This window comes from Heloderma suspectum, chromosome 3, assembly GCF_057233095.1.
Source record: "Heloderma suspectum isolate Gila_16-S chromosome 3, 16-S_ref, whole genome shotgun sequence".
Lineage (NCBI taxonomy): Eukaryota > Metazoa > Chordata > Lepidosauria > Squamata > Helodermatidae > Heloderma > Heloderma suspectum.
The window spans coordinates 86,068,941-86,087,471 of NC_139460.1; the positions used below are offsets into that span (position 1 = coordinate 86,068,941).

The 18,531-nt window shown below is 43.4% G+C and overlaps 1 protein-coding gene across 3 annotated transcripts in view; it reads right to left on the bottom strand.

The window, feature by feature from the left end:
- The window catches only part of LOC146349860 (trifunctional purine biosynthetic protein adenosine-3), a 56,956-nt gene that overhangs the window by 8,018 nt on the left and 30,407 nt on the right, over positions 1-18,531 (bottom strand). For all 3 annotated transcript variants that reach the window (XM_084843626.1, XM_084843628.1, XM_084843627.1), the window contains exons 12-20: positions 15,719-15,813; positions 14,851-14,960; positions 12,769-12,967; positions 8,322-8,573; positions 7,531-7,683; positions 5,590-5,793; positions 4,845-4,973; positions 3,282-3,412; positions 504-645 (exon numbers count right to left, since the gene is read on the bottom strand). In XM_084843626.1, the coding sequence (XP_084699752.1) occupies positions 504-645; positions 3,282-3,412; positions 4,845-4,973; positions 5,590-5,793; positions 7,531-7,683; positions 8,322-8,573; positions 12,769-12,967; positions 14,851-14,960; positions 15,719-15,813 (1,415 nt within the window). The remainder of the gene's footprint in view (positions 1-503; positions 646-3,281; positions 3,413-4,844; positions 4,974-5,589; positions 5,794-7,530; positions 7,684-8,321; positions 8,574-12,768; positions 12,968-14,850; positions 14,961-15,718; positions 15,814-18,531) is intronic.

An 18,531-nucleotide genomic window follows, 5' to 3' on the forward strand; every position in this document is an offset into this window, starting at 1 on the left:
ACAAAAAAATCAGAATGGGAATTGCTCATTCTAAGACATCCCCAGGAAATAATCAGGTTTGTCCAGTATATCAATTTAGTTGGAGAGTTAATAAATAGGAGTTTTGTGTCCTTCATTTCCTCAAGTCATACAACCATGAGAGTCACTAATGTTGTATCATCACAACTTAGGAACAAATGATCAGGCAGTAGTTTTATCACTGCACTGTGGAATCAGCAATCACGGGGATAGCTATAATGTAGTTGGTTTACTAATAAGATGGAGAATACAGATGTCCTTCCTTCACATCAATGCTGCTTTCATTTGAAAAAAAAAATCTGCAAGAAATGTAGGGATATCCCTCCAAACCTGCAAGAAACTCTGCATTGTTTTAAAACTAGGAAATTAAACTAAATTTACCTAATTAAAAGTGACTCTACTACCAAACTGCCTCATATGCTAAATTCAGGGTTTAATTACATCAGCATTTCTAGTTCGTGTCTAGTATATTCAGATGTATTTACCATCCCATTTTCGGACAAAAGGACCAGATAAAATTCTCATAAATCCTGCAAGGCAGATCAGTTCAGTGGAGAACTCTTCAAGGACTTTATCAACTGCGCTGTCAAACTCCGTACGACTGCTGAACAGCTTGTGGTCAATTACCTAAGTCGCCAAAGACAGGGTAGAAAAGCAGTATGTACTGTATATGTGGTTCATTTACTCCAGCTTTCCCTATTATGATGTCCTCCAGATACGTTGGACTACAACTCTCATCATACCTAGCCAGCATGGCCAACGGAGGGTGGGAGTGGGAGTTTAACACATCTTGAAGGAACAAGGTTGGGGACGGCTGATTTAGTCTTTCCTCCATTGAGAATACAATAAATGCTGAAAACTTTGAACAGACAAAGCGAAGCACTGAAAACCCCATCCTACTACAATGGTAGTCACTTGAGTGGCACAGATGATAAATCACTGATAATGAGCTTTGGCTGCTGGCCTTGAAGAAGGCCAAGCAGAAGCTAAAGGGCAGAGCTGGGCCAGGGAGCCTGAGCCACAGCCAGGGCTCTCCAGAAGGTGAGGGGCACTTACCCCTGGTGACCAGATATGTGGAGGCCTACTTAAGAATGTATTCTTTCACTTGAGCATGTTCAAAACGTTGTATGTGCATTATCCTCAGTCATCGTTACTAAAACTGTGTAAGGTGGAGCTGTATTAATACCCATATTGCAGATGGGAAGTTAAGGCTGAGGCAGACTGGTTTGCCAAAGCCACCTAGTAAATTCATGGTGGAGGACAGAAATGAACCATCATTAAATAATTGCATTTGTACAAACCAAACTTAGGCCCTTCTTTTGAGACTGCCACTTTCAGAGGCGCATTTGGTGGCAACACAAAAGAGGGCCTTGTTGGTGGCTGCTCCCTGGTTGTGGAAATCCCTACCGAGGGAGACTACGTTTGCTTCCTCTTTGCTGTCCTTCCACTGGCGAGCAAAGACTGCTTTATTCAAGTGGGCCTTCAGTATGTAAGCGGGTCTGTTGGGCTGGAGATGGTTTTTACTCTGTTGTTGTTGTGTTTTTAATAGTGCTTTAATGTATGTGTTTATTGTTGCTTTTATCAGTCATTGTAAGCTGCCCTGAGTGCCATTTTTGGTTAAAAAAGAAGAAGAAAAAAGTGGGGTACAAATCAAATAAATAAATAAACAGATCTCCTAATTGTTTCCTTTGCTGTCAGGAGTGTTTCTGAGCACAGGGAGTGGGATAGTAGTTCAGATTCTGAAGAAGAACCGCCAGACATGGGGGAGGTATTTTCCCAGACTAGTCCAGACATGGCTAGGCAGGTTCCTCAGGTTGCAAAGGTCCAGCTGGAGCAGGAGGATCCCTCTTCACCCCGCCCCCCGGTGAGAGATAGAGAACAGGGAGAGGCAGGGTTTGGGGAGTCTGAATTAATAGATGCCAGGCGCAGACGCAGAGCAAAGAGGGAGAAGGCCGGGGCGGAACTTAGAGGGTCTACCCAACTGGCCCTGCGTCAACAGCTGCGCCTAGAAACCTCACGAGAGAGACAGAGACCTCCCCCCACCCTTTAAGTTAGGCTAGTGAGACCACCTTCCTTTCAAACGGCAGGCAACTTTCTTAGCTACCTTTTGAACCCTCTGAGGACATTTCCTTGTAGGTTGAGAGTCACTGACAATTTGCATCTGTATGACCCTTTGGATTAAAAGCTGCAGACTGAAGCCTCTTGTCTGTGTTTGATTTGCCGTTTGAAGTTCAGTGGGGGCAAAAGGAACCTTGAGATTTGCTGTAAAGCAGAGTGGGGAACCTGTGGCCCTCCAGCTGCTGTTGGACTCCAATCCCATCAGCTCCAACCAGCATACTAATAGTCAGGGATGATGGGAATTGGAGTCCAACACCATCTAGAGGGCCACAGGTTTCCCATCCTGGCTGAAAGCCTTACACTGTTTTATGGAATTCAAACCCTCAGAAACCTCAGCTTATTAAAGCAGTCCTTTATAAATGTAACTAATTTACCCTTGATAAATATATAATACCCTAATCTAGAGAGGGTTCAGAAGGCTTAAGTCCCATTGAAGCTCATGGGGCTTACGCACACCTATCTTTATTTGAACTGTGTCCCATAGTTTTTTTAAAATATCAACTGATATTAACTATGGTTGTGAATTTTTTTTACCCATGATGAAAGAAGCTTAATTCAGTCATCACACCAACCATAGTTTCCTCTATTTGTTGTTTAGACCCAAAAGGCATGAGTTGAGCTTCCAAATGAACAGAACAGGTGTGGTTTAGAAGTGCTTATCTGACTGTGTGTTCTGTCTACCAGTACTTCTGTTTCTATGATGCGGAGAACTCCAGAGATGATTAGTTAACGGCTGTAACTAAGCTTTATTATTTCAGACATCAAGCCAAACCACAGTTAGCACAAACCATTGTCTGCGAACTCACTTTAAACTAGTTTCTCATTTTGGTTTGCCAGCTGACTGCAAACTGTCATCTGTCAGTTCAGACATTAAACTTCCTAAAGCATGGTTTGGTGTGATAGCTTTGGCTATCGGGCAGTTTAGAAATATAATAAATAAATTAAGAAATAAATAATTGGTAAATAAATAAATGCAAGTCCAAATGAGCTTAGCTAAAGAGCATTATTGGCATATTATGTAAGAAATAAAAAAAAAAGTTTAGAGCTATGATTTCTCCAGTTATATCGCGCACAGTCGTACTCATTTATTTCACACAGTAATAACTGTTAGGTTAAGTATGATAGACTACGGAATATTTACTTACTTTTGTAGGAATGCCAGCTCTTTCAGCTTTCTGTAACCCTTCAGCACCAGCTTTGTTAGAAACGACCAGCACGATTTGTGCAGAGCTAGTTGGCTTCTTTGTGCTGGCTATTAGAGCTTCCAGATTTGTACCTGAAGAATTCAAAACAGTAAAACGACATCCTTAAATGGTTTGAAAAGCTTTCTAAAAGTAGCAATGCTTTGTTAATGAACGCAATATACGGAAAACCAACACCAACCTTCACAAGTGTATCCATCCATAGCAATATATGTTCTGTTTTAAATTTAAAAATGACATCTAAAAAAAATACATGCAGCCCAATCCTATAAAAATTTTTTCAAGACCTAAGACCCATTGAGTTCAAAGGAGCTTACTCCTAGGTAAGTAGGTATAGGATTGCAGCCTTAGGGTTTCTGGTTTGGTGGCAAAACAAAAGTTTTGCAGCATGTTCCAAACATTTAAACCAAATTGTTAAGTATTTTCTTTTTCCCCACACTTAACATGATTCATCAGTTTTTCATTATCAGCACATCCCAAAAACAATTAGTGAGTTCAGAGTGTTCCTCCTCCTCCTCCAAGTACACAGTACTCTAATTCCAAACAATTAGAGACATTAGAGTCTTTTCTCTAATGCTTTGCATTTGGGTTGCCTGGGGCTTATGTCAATGTGTACAGATTTCACAAATAATTGCAAGACCTCCCACCCCAAAGCAACCTGCTGTTAAAAATCTGTTATACTCTGCTGCATTTCCTTCAGATAATAATATTTCTAAAAATGTCCTGTATGCCCTTTCTCCCCGACAAACTCCTGACCCAGAAAACTGAATTTGGAAATGATGGTGCCCCTGCTTGTTTGTTTGCAAAAGACAGCACTCTGCATTTTGTGTTTAGGCAAAGAGGTGACTGATCTCTGACTTATGAAAATAGATAAGGAAAATGGACACAAGGGCTTCATCTGTACAAAACTATGCATGGTGCATAGAAAATGGATAAGAAGAAATTTTCTCCCTCTCTCATAATACTAGAACTCGGGGTTATCCAATAAAGGTGAGGGGTGGGATATTCAGGACAGATGAAATGAAGTAGTTCTTCATACAGCATATAGTTAAACAATGCCATTTGCTACCATAGCAAACATGGCCACTAACATGGACAGCTTTAAAAGGAGATTAGACAAATTAATGAAGGATAAGAATAGAAATGGCTAAAAGTCATGATGGCTACATATTACCTCCAGTACCAGAGGCAGCATGCTTCTCAGTACCAGCTGTATGAGTGGGAGAGTGCTAATGCACTCATGTCCTATTTGTGGGTTTCCCATAGGCATCTGGTAGGCCACAGCGAGAACAGAATGCTGGACTAGATCTGATAATCATAACTCTCCTTACGTTCTTACAAGTATCAACATGATCACCTCATAAATACAGAATCAGGAAATATCTTTACTGTTGGGTTTGACCAACCTACTTTAAGGTTGCCTATAAAATGACCAGAATCAATGTCCCACAAGATGCCCCAACGTTCCCTTTTAATTTCTTGCAATGGAGAATCCAGGAATCTCACCTGTTCCAGAGATGAGGACAGCCACCTTTGTTTTGTTTGGTTGGGTTTTGCTCTGTTCCCTGTGGGAGTACTGTAACCGATTTGCTTGTAAGGCTTGAAGCAAGTTATTGACTTTAACATGGGCAGACCCTTCAATTCAGAGAAGATTAGTTGTAAACAAACAGTATTAAAATAATAGCTCAGAATGTACTGTGAGTGTACAATAAATTACCAGATTTCCAACTACTCATTTATCCAATGGTGCATCTAAAACATGTGGATATATGCTGCGGTTGTATTTCACAGAACTGGAAGGGGCTTAAAGGGTCCTTTAACTTGACCCATTGCTCTAAGTCAAGATGTTTTATATCTATCTCTGACTGGCACCTGCTATTTGAACTACTTCTTGAAAATCTCCAAGGAAGGAGGGTCGGCCAGTTTTAAAGCAGTTTATGCCTTGCCAAACTGCTTTTATAGTTCTACTGTTTATCCTGATTTATTTATTTATTTATTTATTTCATTGTATTAATTACATTCATCATCATGTGTTTTAAATTCCAACTTCTTAAAATATGATTTACATAGGATTAGAGAGAATTCAGATGAATTTATGACATAAGCAAGATTCAAGTCATGAGGGAATCTACTGGCCTTCAAGGCACAGCTATCTGCTGTATTTCGCGATTACAAAATTCAGGACTGCTGTCTGTGGCATCTTCACCACATTATAAACAATCCCCAGGAAGCTGAAGCTCAGCATAGTCACCTGCTTGATGGCATACAACTTTCCCAATCAACCATGCCTCCTCATGCCTCTGGATGTCCTTCAGAACCTGCCCAGCTAGCTCCTTCTGCACCACCAAGATTGCTCCCACTCCGCAATTAAATGTTCGAGCCATTTCCTCTTCTGATAGGTTTCCCTCTTTTTGAAGCCAGGAAAAGATGCCTGGTATCTTCCAACTCAGGGCATCTGAAAATAGCCAGAGTTGTCTTGTTACAAACATGTTACACTGAAAAAAGTATCACAGAGAAAAGCATGCACACGCAAGTATGGTACTCAATGTCTCGGGAGTTTGTGCGCTTGCATGCATGTAACAAATGTAAAAACTCTAAGCATTAGCTCCAATGGTGACTGCTGGCAACTGAGGGAAACTTAATGCGCAGCATCCAATGCCACTTGAGCAGATTTTCGCTCATGCAATGGGACTTCTCCTTCCTCTCTCCCCCCTGCACCCCTGATACGACACCTCAAATCTGCCTCAGGGAGTCCCCCAATCCTCCGGAGAAGATTTGGGGGATGCACAGGGGGCTGTCTCTTTTCTATCAGATTAACACCAATGGATACAACCTATTTAGTTTAGGGTTGGAACCTTTAATCAATTAACTGATTCAAAACCTTCTCAACTGACTTTAAAAACTCCCCAATTAATAGAAAAACACATTTTTAAAAGTTATTTTTAATATAAAGTATCTTTCATTCTTCACAGCTATCAATTAAGTCATTTGCTAATATATGCATATTAAATCAACTAAAGGACATTTGATTATTTTCATTTATTATATTTCTATACCGCCCAATAGCTGAAGCTGTCTGGGTGGTTCACAATGATTAAAACCACAAAGTACATCTTAACATACAGTATAAAATATAAATGTTTAAAACTACAGTATAAACGTACAGCCTAGAATAAAACCTAGCAGCAATGCAGAGATTTAGAATACAACAACAGATTTAAAATAACAACTAAGAGACCAAAAGGTTGCTCTTAATCAGGAAGACAACCCTAAATTAGTTCCTAGCCTCTTTTTAAGTCTTATCGTCATTCAGCAATAGCTGAGATGTACTGTACATTAGCTTTACCCATCTTGGTGCCTTCCAGAGGTGTGAGACTATACCTCCTCACCCCAGCCCACTAGCTGCAGCCTCCTCTTCCTTTCTCCCAATTGCCTTGCTCTGAGGGGTCCTTCCTCAGAGCAAGGCATTGGCGGCAAGGTGGCCCTGGAGACCGCCTGTGTTGCTGCAGCACACCCAAACTCCAAGGTCACCTAACCCAGGATGCCTTGTTCTGAGGAAGAACCTCTAAGAGTGAAGTATTTGGGCCTGGTGGGCTCTCTGGAGAGTGACATCAGCCGGTTTACTGCTGCAGAGTTCTCACGGTGACCACCCGGTCCGCCCGGCCAGCCCGGCCAGCACTCTTGTGAATAGCATTTGCCACAGCAGGGGACGGGGCCGATCCAGCTCTCTGGAGCACTGCCTGGGCAGACCAATGCCTTGCTTTGATGAGCCCTCAGGGCGAAGCATTGGCTTGCTGCTCTGGAAAGCCACACTGGCCACTTTCCTGTTGCAGCATTTGGAATAGCAGGACAGTGGCTGGAGGGGCATTTCGGAGTGGCCACCCACCTTATGTCTCACTCTGATAATTCCTCAGAGTAAGGCATAGGGTAAGTTGCAGCTGCCACTCCAGAGATCTGTGCCAGCCAATTTCCTGTTGAGGCCATTGCCGCAGCAGAAGGGTGGCCAGCAGGTCTCTCTGAAGTGGCCAGCTGCTTCAGCCTGGTCCTAGCAGCAGCAGTGGGGTTGATGGGAGAGAGAAAAAAGTATTTTGAAAAGGCAAAGTTTACCTTAAAAAAGTCAGGAAAACCAGGAAATCCTATACCCTGTCTGCAACTTTTGCCTAGGTGTTGCCCATTACCAGGTCTTGCTTACCTAGAATGATACCAAATGATGCTGGGAGTACACGTGGGATGTTTTCCAGCAGCCCTCCCCCAGTGATATGAGCATATGCCTTCACATTCCCTGAACGGAGGACCGGCATAAGAACTTTGCTGTAGATTTTAGTAGGCATGAGCAATTGCTCTCCTGTGAACAGAATCAGTTAAAGAATTACTACAAGACAGAAATACACACCGAGCAAGGAGGCCTAACATGGATATTGTTGAACCCCTACTTCACATGTTAATCATCGGGGGAAGCGGGGCTGCACTGCTAGCCCTGCTCCTGACGGTGTGTGGTTTCCCCAGCCCCGCCCCGGTGTCCACACTCAATGCATGGACATCTGCAGGGAGAAAGCCTATGCACATAAGCTTCTGCATGAGTGGAACCCTGCACCACTGGAGTTCCAGGTTGCATAGAGGTCTATGCGCACAGCCTTTCCCCCTACAAACATCCACGGCTAACATGTGAATGACAGGGACAAGACTGGGGAGAAGCCACACCAGATCAGGGGCGGGGCCAGCAACATAGCCCCACTTCCTCTACTTGCGTGGCACCCTCTTCACACAATTCATGCATAATGAGGGCTAGTGAAGCAAAAATATCACATAGGCACACATACAAAAGAGCTTGCGCCTACTCCACTTTCCCTTGTTGCAGACCTCCTTTCTATGCAAACTCTTTGGCCCCAATGAAAATGTTCCAATAAGTGTGAACAGAGGATGACCAGAAATTATCCTTGTGCTGTATCAAGAGAAGGAGAAGATTGTATTGACAGATCTTACCTAACGTCTGGTCGCTAGAGCCACCCACCGAAGGAGAGGAAAAATCTAAAGAGGACTTTTCGACGATCTTTCTCACAAGGCTGAACCCGTTGCTGTGAACGCCAGAGGAAGCGATTCCAATAATCATGTCCCCATCAACTATTCTGTCTAGCTGGGGAAGCATCTGCCCCCGTTCTACAGCACCAACGGCAAAGCCAGCCAGGTCATACTCTCCAGGTGGATACATGCCAGGCATTTCAGCCGTTTCTCCTCCTGAGGCAGGACAGGGACAGAGAAAGACATTGTGAGGGTTTGACCAAAGCAGTGGTGGCCGTTAGAGGAATCCTAACTCCTGGATTCTTATATGCATGGAAATATAGCAAGCTTAGCCTGTTATAAAAGCTTTTTGCCCTTTAAGAAATGGCACATGTTGTGAGTCATGCTATTAAAAAAATGATCCGAATTTTCCCCAGTTCTAATTTTCCAGTTCTGCCAATCCTAATATGGAGAAGAAAACAATCAATCAATGACAGAAAAGAAACTGTTTGAGCCATACTGTGTTGCACTACAACACCCATCATTCCCAGCTCGTGGATTATGGGAGCTGTAGTCCAGCACATCTGGAGGGCATCAGGCTGGGAAAGACTGGTTTAAACAATTTACTTATTTATGATATTCAGATACCGCTAAATAGAATAAATCCCTAAGTGGTTCAATGAGCAAAGGAGATCCAAAAGCAATGGTCAGAACAGTGAAAGAGCACCTGTACTTTGAGGGGACATTTTGAGAAAGAGGTAGCCTATCACAAATGACCCCTTCATGGATCACTGCCTTGTTGTGGCGAAGGGGCTTGCGTAACTCAGTGAAGCCATAAGCTATGCCGTGCAGGGCCACCCAAGACGGACAGGTCATGGCAGAGAGTTCTGACAAAATGTGGTCCACTGGAGAAGGAAATGGCAACCCACTCCAGTATTCTTGCCAAGAAAACCCCATGGAACGTATCACAAGGCTAAAAGAGATGACGCCGGAAGATGAGCTCCTCAGGTCGGAAGGTGTCCAATATGCTACTGGGGAAGAGCAGAGGGTATTTCCAAGTAGCGCCAGAAAGAGTGAAGCGGCTGGGCCAAACCCGAAAGGACACTCAGCTGTGGATGTGTCTGGTGGTGAAAAGAAAATCCGATGCTGTAAAGAACAATACTGTTTAGGAACCTGGAATGTCAGATCAATGAATCAAGGTAAGCTAGAGGTGGTCAAACATGAGATGGCAAGATTGAACATCGACATCTTGGGAATCAGCGAACTAAAATGGACAGGCATGGGCGAATTTAATTCAGGTGACCATCATAGCTACTATTGTGGGCAAGAATCCCTTAGAAGAAATGGAGTAGCACTCATAGTCAACAAAAGGGTGGGAAAAGCAGTACTGGGGTACAATCTTAAAAATGATAGAATGATCTCAGTACGAATCCAAGGCAAACCATTCAACATCACAGTAATTCAAGTCTATGCCCCAACCACTGAGGCCGAAGAAGCTGAGGTTGATCGGTTCTATGAAGACCTACAACACCTTCTAGAACTAACACCAAAAAAAGACGTCCTCTTCATCATAGGGGATTGGAATGCTAAAGTAGGAAGTCAAGAAATCACCGGGATAACAGGCAGGCATGGCCTTGGTGTACAAAATGAAGCAGAACAAAAGCTAATAGAGTTTTGCCAAGAGAACATGCTGATCATAGCAAACACTCTTTTCCAACAGCACAAGAGGCGACTCTACACATGGACATCACCAGATGGTCAATATCGAAATCAGATTGATTATGTCCTTTGCAGCCAAAGATGGAGAAGCTCCATACAGTCAGTCAAAACAAGACCTGGAGCTGACTGTGGCTCACATCATGAGCTGCTTCTTGCAAAATTTCGGCTTAAATTGAAGAACGTCGGGAAAACCACTAAACCGTTCAGGTATGACCTAAATCATATCCCTGATAAATATACAGTGGAGGTGAGGAATAGATTTCAGGGATTAGACCTGATAGACAGAGTGCCTGAGGAACTATGGACGGAGGTCCGTAACATTGTTCAGGAGGCAGCAACGAAATCCATCCCAAAGAAAAAGAAATGCAAGAAAGCAAAGTGGCTGTCTGATGAGGCTTTACAAGTAGCTCACGAAAGAAGGGAAGCGAAAAGCAAGGGAGAAAGGGGAAGATATACCCAACTGAATGCAGAGTTCCGGAGAATAGCAAGGAGAGACAAGAAGGCCTTCTTAAGTGAACAATGCAAAGAAATCGAGGAAAACAACAGAATGGGAAAGATTAGAGATCTCTTCAAGAAAATCGGAGATCTCAAGGGAACGTTTTGTGCAAAGACGGGCATGATAAAGGACAAAGAAGGCAGGGACCTAACAGAAGCAGATGAGATTAAGAAGAGGTGGCAAGAATACACAGAAGAACTATACAGGAAAGAGCTGAATGTCCCTGATAGCCATGATAGTGCGGTCACTGAACTTGAGCCGGACATCCTAGAGAGTGAAGTCAAGTGGGCCTTAGGAAGCATTAGTAACAATAAAGCTAGCGGAGATGACAGTATTCCAGCCGAGCTATTTAAAATCCTAAAAGATGATGCTGTTAAAGTGCTGCATTCAATATGCCAACAAATCTGGAACACTCAACAGTGGCCACAAGACTGGAAAACGTCAGCTTACATTCCAATTCCAAAGAAGGGCAACGCCAAAGAGTGTTCAAACTACCGCACCATTGCGCTCATTTCACATGCCAGCAAGGTGATGCTCAAAATCCTACAAGCTAGGCTTCAGCAGTATGCGAACCGAGAACTACCGGAAGTACAAGCTGGGTTTAGAAGAGGCAGAGGAACTAGAGATCAAATCGCCAACATTCGCTGCATCATGGAGAAAGCAAGAGAATTCCAGAAAAACGTCTATTTCTGCTTCATTGACTACGCTAAAGCCTTTGATTGTGTGGATCACAACAAACTGTGGCAAATTCTTAAAGTGATGGGAGTACCAGACCACCTTACCTGTCTCCTGAGAAACCTGTACGAGGGTCAAGAAGCAACAGTAAGAACCAGACATGGAACAACCGATTGGTTCAAAATTGGGAAAGGAGTACGACAAGGCTGCATATTGTCACCCTGCTTATTTAACTTATATGCAGAGTACATCATGAGAAATGCCGGGTTGGATGAATCAGAGGTCGGAATTAAGATTGCTGGGAGAATTATCAACAACCTCCGATATGCAGACGATACCACCCTAATGGCAGAAAGCGAAGAGGATCTCAAGAGCCTCTTGTTGAGGGTGAAAGAGGAGAGTGCAAAAGCTGGTTTGAAACTCAACATTAAAAAAACGAAGATCATGGCATCTGGCCCCATCACTTCCTGGCATATAGAAGGGGAAGAAATGGAAGCAGTGACAGATTTTACTTTCTTGGGCTCCAAGATCACCGCAGACGGTGACTGTAGCCATGAAATTAAAAGACGCTTGCTCCTTGGGAGGAAAGCTATGGCCAACCTAGACAGCATAGTAAGAAGCAGAGACATCACCTTGCCGACAAAGGTCCGTCTAATCAAAGCTATGGTTTTCCCAGTAGTAATGTATGGCTGCGAGAGCTGGACTATAAGGAAGGCTGAGCGCCGAAGAATTGATGCTTTCGAACTGTGGTGCTGGAGAAGACTCTTACGAGTCCCCTGGACTGCAAGGAGGTCAAATCAGTCCATCCTAAAGGAAATCAACCCTGAGTGCTCATTGGAAGGACAGATAATGAAGCTGAAGCTCCAATATTTTGGCCACCTAATGCGAAGAGAAAACTCCCTGGAAAAGACCCTGATGCTGGGAAAGACTGAAGGCAAAAGGAGAAGGGGACGGCAGAGGATGAGATGGCTAGATAGCATCACCGATGCAATGAATATGAACTTGAGCACGCTCCGGGAGAGAGCGCAGGACAGGAAGGCCTGGTGTGCTATGGTCCATGGGGTCACGAAGAGTCGGACACGACTGAACGACTGAACAACAACAATCACAAATGAAGAGGCATACTTTGAGAGCTTGCCCAAGTACCAAGTAACACCACCAGGAGAGCCATATGGTGTAGCCCTTGTTGGATTGTACCAGTTCAGACTTCTGATAGGGGATCATGTATTTGAATGCTCCCCCATGTATAGAAGCTTCCCATGCACAGAAAACCAGCACGTTGGAGGGGAAGGTCAGGGAGACGGTCTAGGCTGCCACCTTCACTCTCTTCTTCAGACAATCCCCATTTTAAACTCCTCTCACTCACAACACAGTACACACTGTGACAATCCATTGCAAATCCAATGTGTAACTGATCCTTGGATTCATACTAGCACAGATGCAACCTGTGCATCATCATCAACAGCATAACATGTTTTTTTGTCTAACTGGGGAGAATAAGACATTTCTCATGCCAGAGAAGAAATGAGTGATCATTCATACCAAGGAGAGCACATCCTGCCAATTTACACGCTTCAGCCACTCCAGCTATGATTGCCTGGGCCATCCCAACATCCAGTTTTCCACAGGCAAAATAGTCAAGAAAAAAGAGGGGTTCAGCTCCCTGAGCTAGGATGTCGTTAACACACATGGCGACCAAGTCCTGACCAATCGTGTCGTGCTTGTTGCATAGCTGGGCAATCTGTAATGAGAATTAGCAAAATAATTCCGGAGCCTGACATGTCTTAGGTACAATACCTGAGAGGTTGGCTTTCCATTTGCAGTGGAAGGCAGGCAGGTCACTTTAACTGCAGGTGACACTGAGGTACACTGCACAACTCTTTCTTGTCAACGCAGCATGAGAAAGAGGCACTGGTGATGGGTTATGCCCTTGGACATTTCCCCCAACGTATACTGGCAGTCATTTACTTGTCAGTTGCAATATAACCATATCCCCGTACCAGCCTTCCCCAACTTGGGCCCCCCCAAGATGTTTTGGACTTCAAGTCCCAGCAGCTCCAGCAAGCATGGTCAATGATCAGGAATGCTGAGAGTTCTAGCCCAAAACATCTGGAAGGCACCAGGTTGGGGAAAGCCACCCTATACCCTCCTTCACAAGGTTTGTTCTCAAAGGTTTTTGCTGAATGAATCGCACCAAAATCAATCATGTGACATCACTGGAGTTTGAATGTCCTACCTCAAGGGTAGGCAACTGGTTGCCCTCCAGATGTTTTGGACTACAACTCCCATAAGCCCCAGCCAGCATCGGCAATGGTCAGGAATTGTGGGAGTTGCAGTCCACAACACCTGAAGGTCACCAGGGTGTCAACCCCTGTCTTATGTATTGGCCAGATGGAAGAATTGTCAGACTTGCAAAGAATACTGAACAGGCAATGGCTAAGAGATAGGTAGTGGGGCAGAGAGGCAGGGTATTGTCCAGAGCTGGCATTAGTATTAGTTTAAGGAAGTGGCACAAATAACTGCAGAAAGTGGTGGAAACAATGCAAATTTCAAGGATAAGGGACTCGGGGGAAAGTGTATGTGTCTTGGGGTGGGGTGCTGACCCCAAATACCCCAAACACCAAAGACTGGTAGGCCCAGCAGATTAAAAAAAATTTTTTTACATGGTATAAACTTTGGAAAACAAAAAGTAGCAGTTAACATTTATTGTAGCATCCTGCAGCTCTGTCGCTTTTGCTTTCCCTATAAATAAGGGAGAGGAGAAAAATGACCCATTACTTGAGATCATTTTTAGGGGAAGAAACATTAAGCTAGCAATGATTTTTAGAATAAACCCACTGTGAATGCAGGCCCAAAATATTAACAGTGGTCTTGTCATCATTGCAGACAGGAAAATAGGAAGCTGCCTTGCACCAGGTCAGACCATCTGCCCAACTAGTCCAGTATTCTTGACTTCGACTGGCAGGGTCTCTCCAGGGTCTCAGGCAATGGTCTTGCCCATCACCTCAGCAGGAATCCCTAATCTTTTGGGATCAGTGGGGCCATTTGGAATTCTGAGAGAATGTCCTGGATGCTGTCACAAAATGGCTACCATGGGGGCTTGCCTATTCATAAAATGGCATGGCTGCTCACGAAACACTCATTTCCCAGAAGGCAAACTGGTGAGACTAAAAGAAAAGTAACTTGCCCAAGAACTGAAGTAGAAGGCAGTGGGGGGGAGGTCTGAACTCCAAAACACAAAAGCACTATTTTGAACCCAAATAAAGATGGTGCTGGAGGGCAGTACTTCACTTTGCAGCCTCGCAATGTTGTTGTTGTTTTTAATAGGTAATTTAAAAATCTTAAATAAAATAAAAATCAAGAGGGACAAGGAGCCTGGTGGGCACCAAGAGATGTGGCCGCAGGCACCAGGTTAGAGAACCCAGGGCTACCTGATCCTACCAAATGGAGTTGCCAGGGATTGAACCTAGGACCTACTCCATGGTCTACTACTGACCGATGGTCTCTTTCCCAAACCAAAATTATGAATTTGATATGGAACTAAACATTCAGTTACCACGTAAAATGCTGAGTGTCAAGCTAAAGCCTGCAGAGAAATGCATTAAATGCCCTCCTTCTCATTACCTTGAGCTTTGTTCCAACACCATCAGTTCCAGATACCAAAATTGGATCTTTATATCCAGCTTCTTTCAAGTCAAAAAGGCCAGCAAACCCTCCAAGCTCAGCATTGCAGCCTACCAATCAGAAATAGGGCTTGTTAACAGGATGGAGCTGCTCTGGGGAAAGCTGCAGAATTATCTACCAAACCTCTCCTCTGCCTTGTTTCCCCCATCCTCAGATCCTGAAATATCACTGCAGAAAATATGACACATTGGGCAGGCACAGGGGACAAAGTTTCTTCCCCCAGGACTGTAGATGCCAATAGTGGTACTATTCTACAATTAGTCAACTGGAACTAACAGCGAAAGTGAGAGAACAGCCTGACCCTCCTATCATTCTGGATCATTTTTCTTTGTTTTATGGTGCAATCCAGTGCATTTTACTAGGAAGCAAGTCCCACGATGTGCATTGGGGTTTACTCCACAGCAAGTGTGCTTAGGATTGTAGCTGCTGTACTTTCTTACCTGGCAGCAACAACACTGAACTCAATGGGACCGACCTCTGACTACCCCAAAGTATAGGACTGCTCTGTCAATCTTGGATTTATCCTTGTAAAAAAAATCTTGAAGCTGAAATGAGTTAAAGGATGAAATTTGCCAGGTGGAATCGTTTTCATTTAAGATACTTGCAGGTCCCATTTGTAGCACAACTCCAGTATTAAGAAATCTCAGTACAGTGGCCAATCTGGATGCTTAACCTTGAATTCCCAATGCAAGACACAGATATGGTAGCTGTATATTATTAGAGAACATTAATGAGGTATCAAGAACTCCGTTCTTCATGAATGAATGCTACAAGCATTTAAATTAAAAACATACAAGTTTTATCTTACCTGGCCTGGATGTGCTTGCCGCTAAAGGTTTAATTTTCTGAACCAAGGTGTTACCAGCTGCAATATCTACACCACTGTCTTTGTAAGTCAGGCCTCTAAAAAGGCAGAATAGCCAGTTATCAATTCACCCATACGTATGATCCATCAGCCATAGTATTTTCCAGTGCCAGTATCCCACTGTAAAAATTAACTGGGATCTTAACTGCTAACCTTTTAACTCACCCTGCTCCTGTGCCTTTAACAAGCATAGGTGGGAGACCTGGTTTATCTAACTATATACCTATTATATTCCTATACAATAGCTGAAGCTCTCTGGGCGGTTCACAACAATTTAAACCATAGAATACAACATGATAAAATATAATATAAAAGTTTAAAACTACAGTATAAAATAACGATAAAACCCTGAAATAAAATCGAGCAGCAGTGCAAAAATCAAAAATACAGGAACAGATTTTTAAAAACATCTGGTTTTCAGACGGTGAACTAAGGACGTGTTCTGGTGGGGATGATTCCAGGGGTAGGTAGCTCTGTGCCAGTGCTTATGATCTCTGTGCTCCTGGTGTGTGTGGTGCCTCAACTGGAACTCGTGACCTGCCCATCCAAATGAAGAATGGTGCAAACACTCCAGCCTGGTTCCCCACTTTTTGCATCCCCAGCTGTGTACTACAGCTACAGTGTGCTACTGAGCACATCGACCACTAGATTCTTAATGGCCCTCATGCAGAGAAAAGTGATCAACAGCCAAGTTAATCAATAGTTTGGTTGGAATTTGAACTCACGACTACCAGGCCCAAGTCCAGCTTCTGTCAAATGGATCACACTGACTCTTTCAAACAAGAATAATTGGGCGGGGGGGGGGGGGAGGCTCTCAGGATAATTAGAGTGGGATTTAAAATGAAATAAAACCAGATCTTTAAAATGTAGTTGCATATACACATCTGTCAAAGTAATGTTACTAACTACTTTAAGGGCACAATCCTATGCACATTTAGACAGAAAAATGTCCTACAACCCATGCTGGCTGGGGGATGCTGGGAGCTGTAGGACTTTTTTCTGTCTAAACGTGCATAGATTGCGCCCTAAGTACAATTGTTGCTTTAGGATTATTTCAGTCCAAGGCAAATCATCCAGAAGACCATCATCTGAGGACTAAGCTGCCTCTAACCTTATCTTCCATAGGTTAGTCCTATGGAAGATGAGGTCTCTTGACACCTCTCTTAGCCTTTGGCTGAGGCCTTAGAAGAACCTGGTGCCCTCCAGATGGGTTGGACTACAACTCCCATATTGACCCCAGCCAGCTTTGCTGCAGTCCAACCCATCTGGAGTACATCAGGTTGGGAAGGCTACCCTAGAAGCAAATACTGGATCATGCCCTCAATAAAATACATTTACTATAAGGCCTCAGTAGGAAGAAAGTTCACTGATGTCATCACTCCACATTCACCATGTGCTGTCAGCATAAGTCTGGCTATTTTCAGATCTGCTTTGACCCGTAGTACCTATTTACAGCTACACATAATCTTCACCAGAGTGCACAAACACTTCAACTTAGCCAACGTGTACCTGAGTACACTGGTTCTTACCCCAGTCAATTGACTCTCCAGTCATACATTCAAATCCATTATAACTGTTTAGGCATAGTTCTTCAATTCATGGATAGTACAGCTATGCATGATTGGCTTATTTACCTCAGTGTAAGCACACATGGCCCCAATTCTGATCAGAACCATGGCACTCTGGGAAGGGGGATTTAAGCTCCCCCCGCCGCATTTTTGTCCTGAAATTCCAACCCCCGCCATATGGGGAAGGGCCATTAAAAAAAAAAGGAAAAAACATCTTCACTGATTCCAATTTATAGTTTAGCCCTTAGGACCTCCACATAAGGGGTCCTCTTACATTTGTGCAAATATAAGGCTGGATGGAATGAAGCCTTCCTGCTATCAGCAGAACAGAGAGGGAAGAAATTCCTCCTCCCTCTTGCAGCCCACTCCCCACCCTCAAAATCTGCTCTGGTGGTTGGAGGATATGCAGGGCTACAGGGGAGAGGAGAGAAGAGGACACTCCCTTTGCATGAATGGAAATCTAGTTGGGAAACATTGCATTTTGCCAATAAAAGACAATATCTGTAATACATATATTTGAAGAAAAAAATTCACCGCATGGGATAAAGCGCACTACACAGTTTTACATCATTTACCAAATAAATGATCAAATACTAGACATTCAGGAGAAATAAAACTAGATACGGTGTCATTTTTAGTAACTTTATTGTATGCATACAAGACTAGTAGTACAATGTACTAATACTTGATATCATATGGTTTCCAGTAAAACTAGCTTTTACTGACAGTCTATTATACATTGCAGAAGACTACATTATCAAAAGGTAGTATCATTTTAATGGTTTAATATTTGGTGGTATTGGTCAAAAGATGCTCTTGTCTAGATTAAGAGGCATCTGTCAAAAACAGCAAGAGCTCACCTGCTTCCAGTTCTTGTACTGACAGAAACATTTGGGTTAAAGGATAGATTAATGTTGTTAGTGTAGTTGCATTAGTACCAGGTAGAAACTAATGCAGTTATACTAGTACAAATGTCTTTCCACTACTTAATTTTTACAGGAGTGGCCTCTACCGTACAAGTGTATGAGTTGGTAGATTTTCATCTACAGTAAGAGGTGCAATATTAGGGCTATTATATTGTTCCATATTTTAAGAAGGATGTAGTTAAAAGCTTGCACACCAAGCCAGTGAAAAGCTATCTGCAGACAAGCCCTAAAGAATTCCCTGATCTGATAAGCCCTGCTTCTT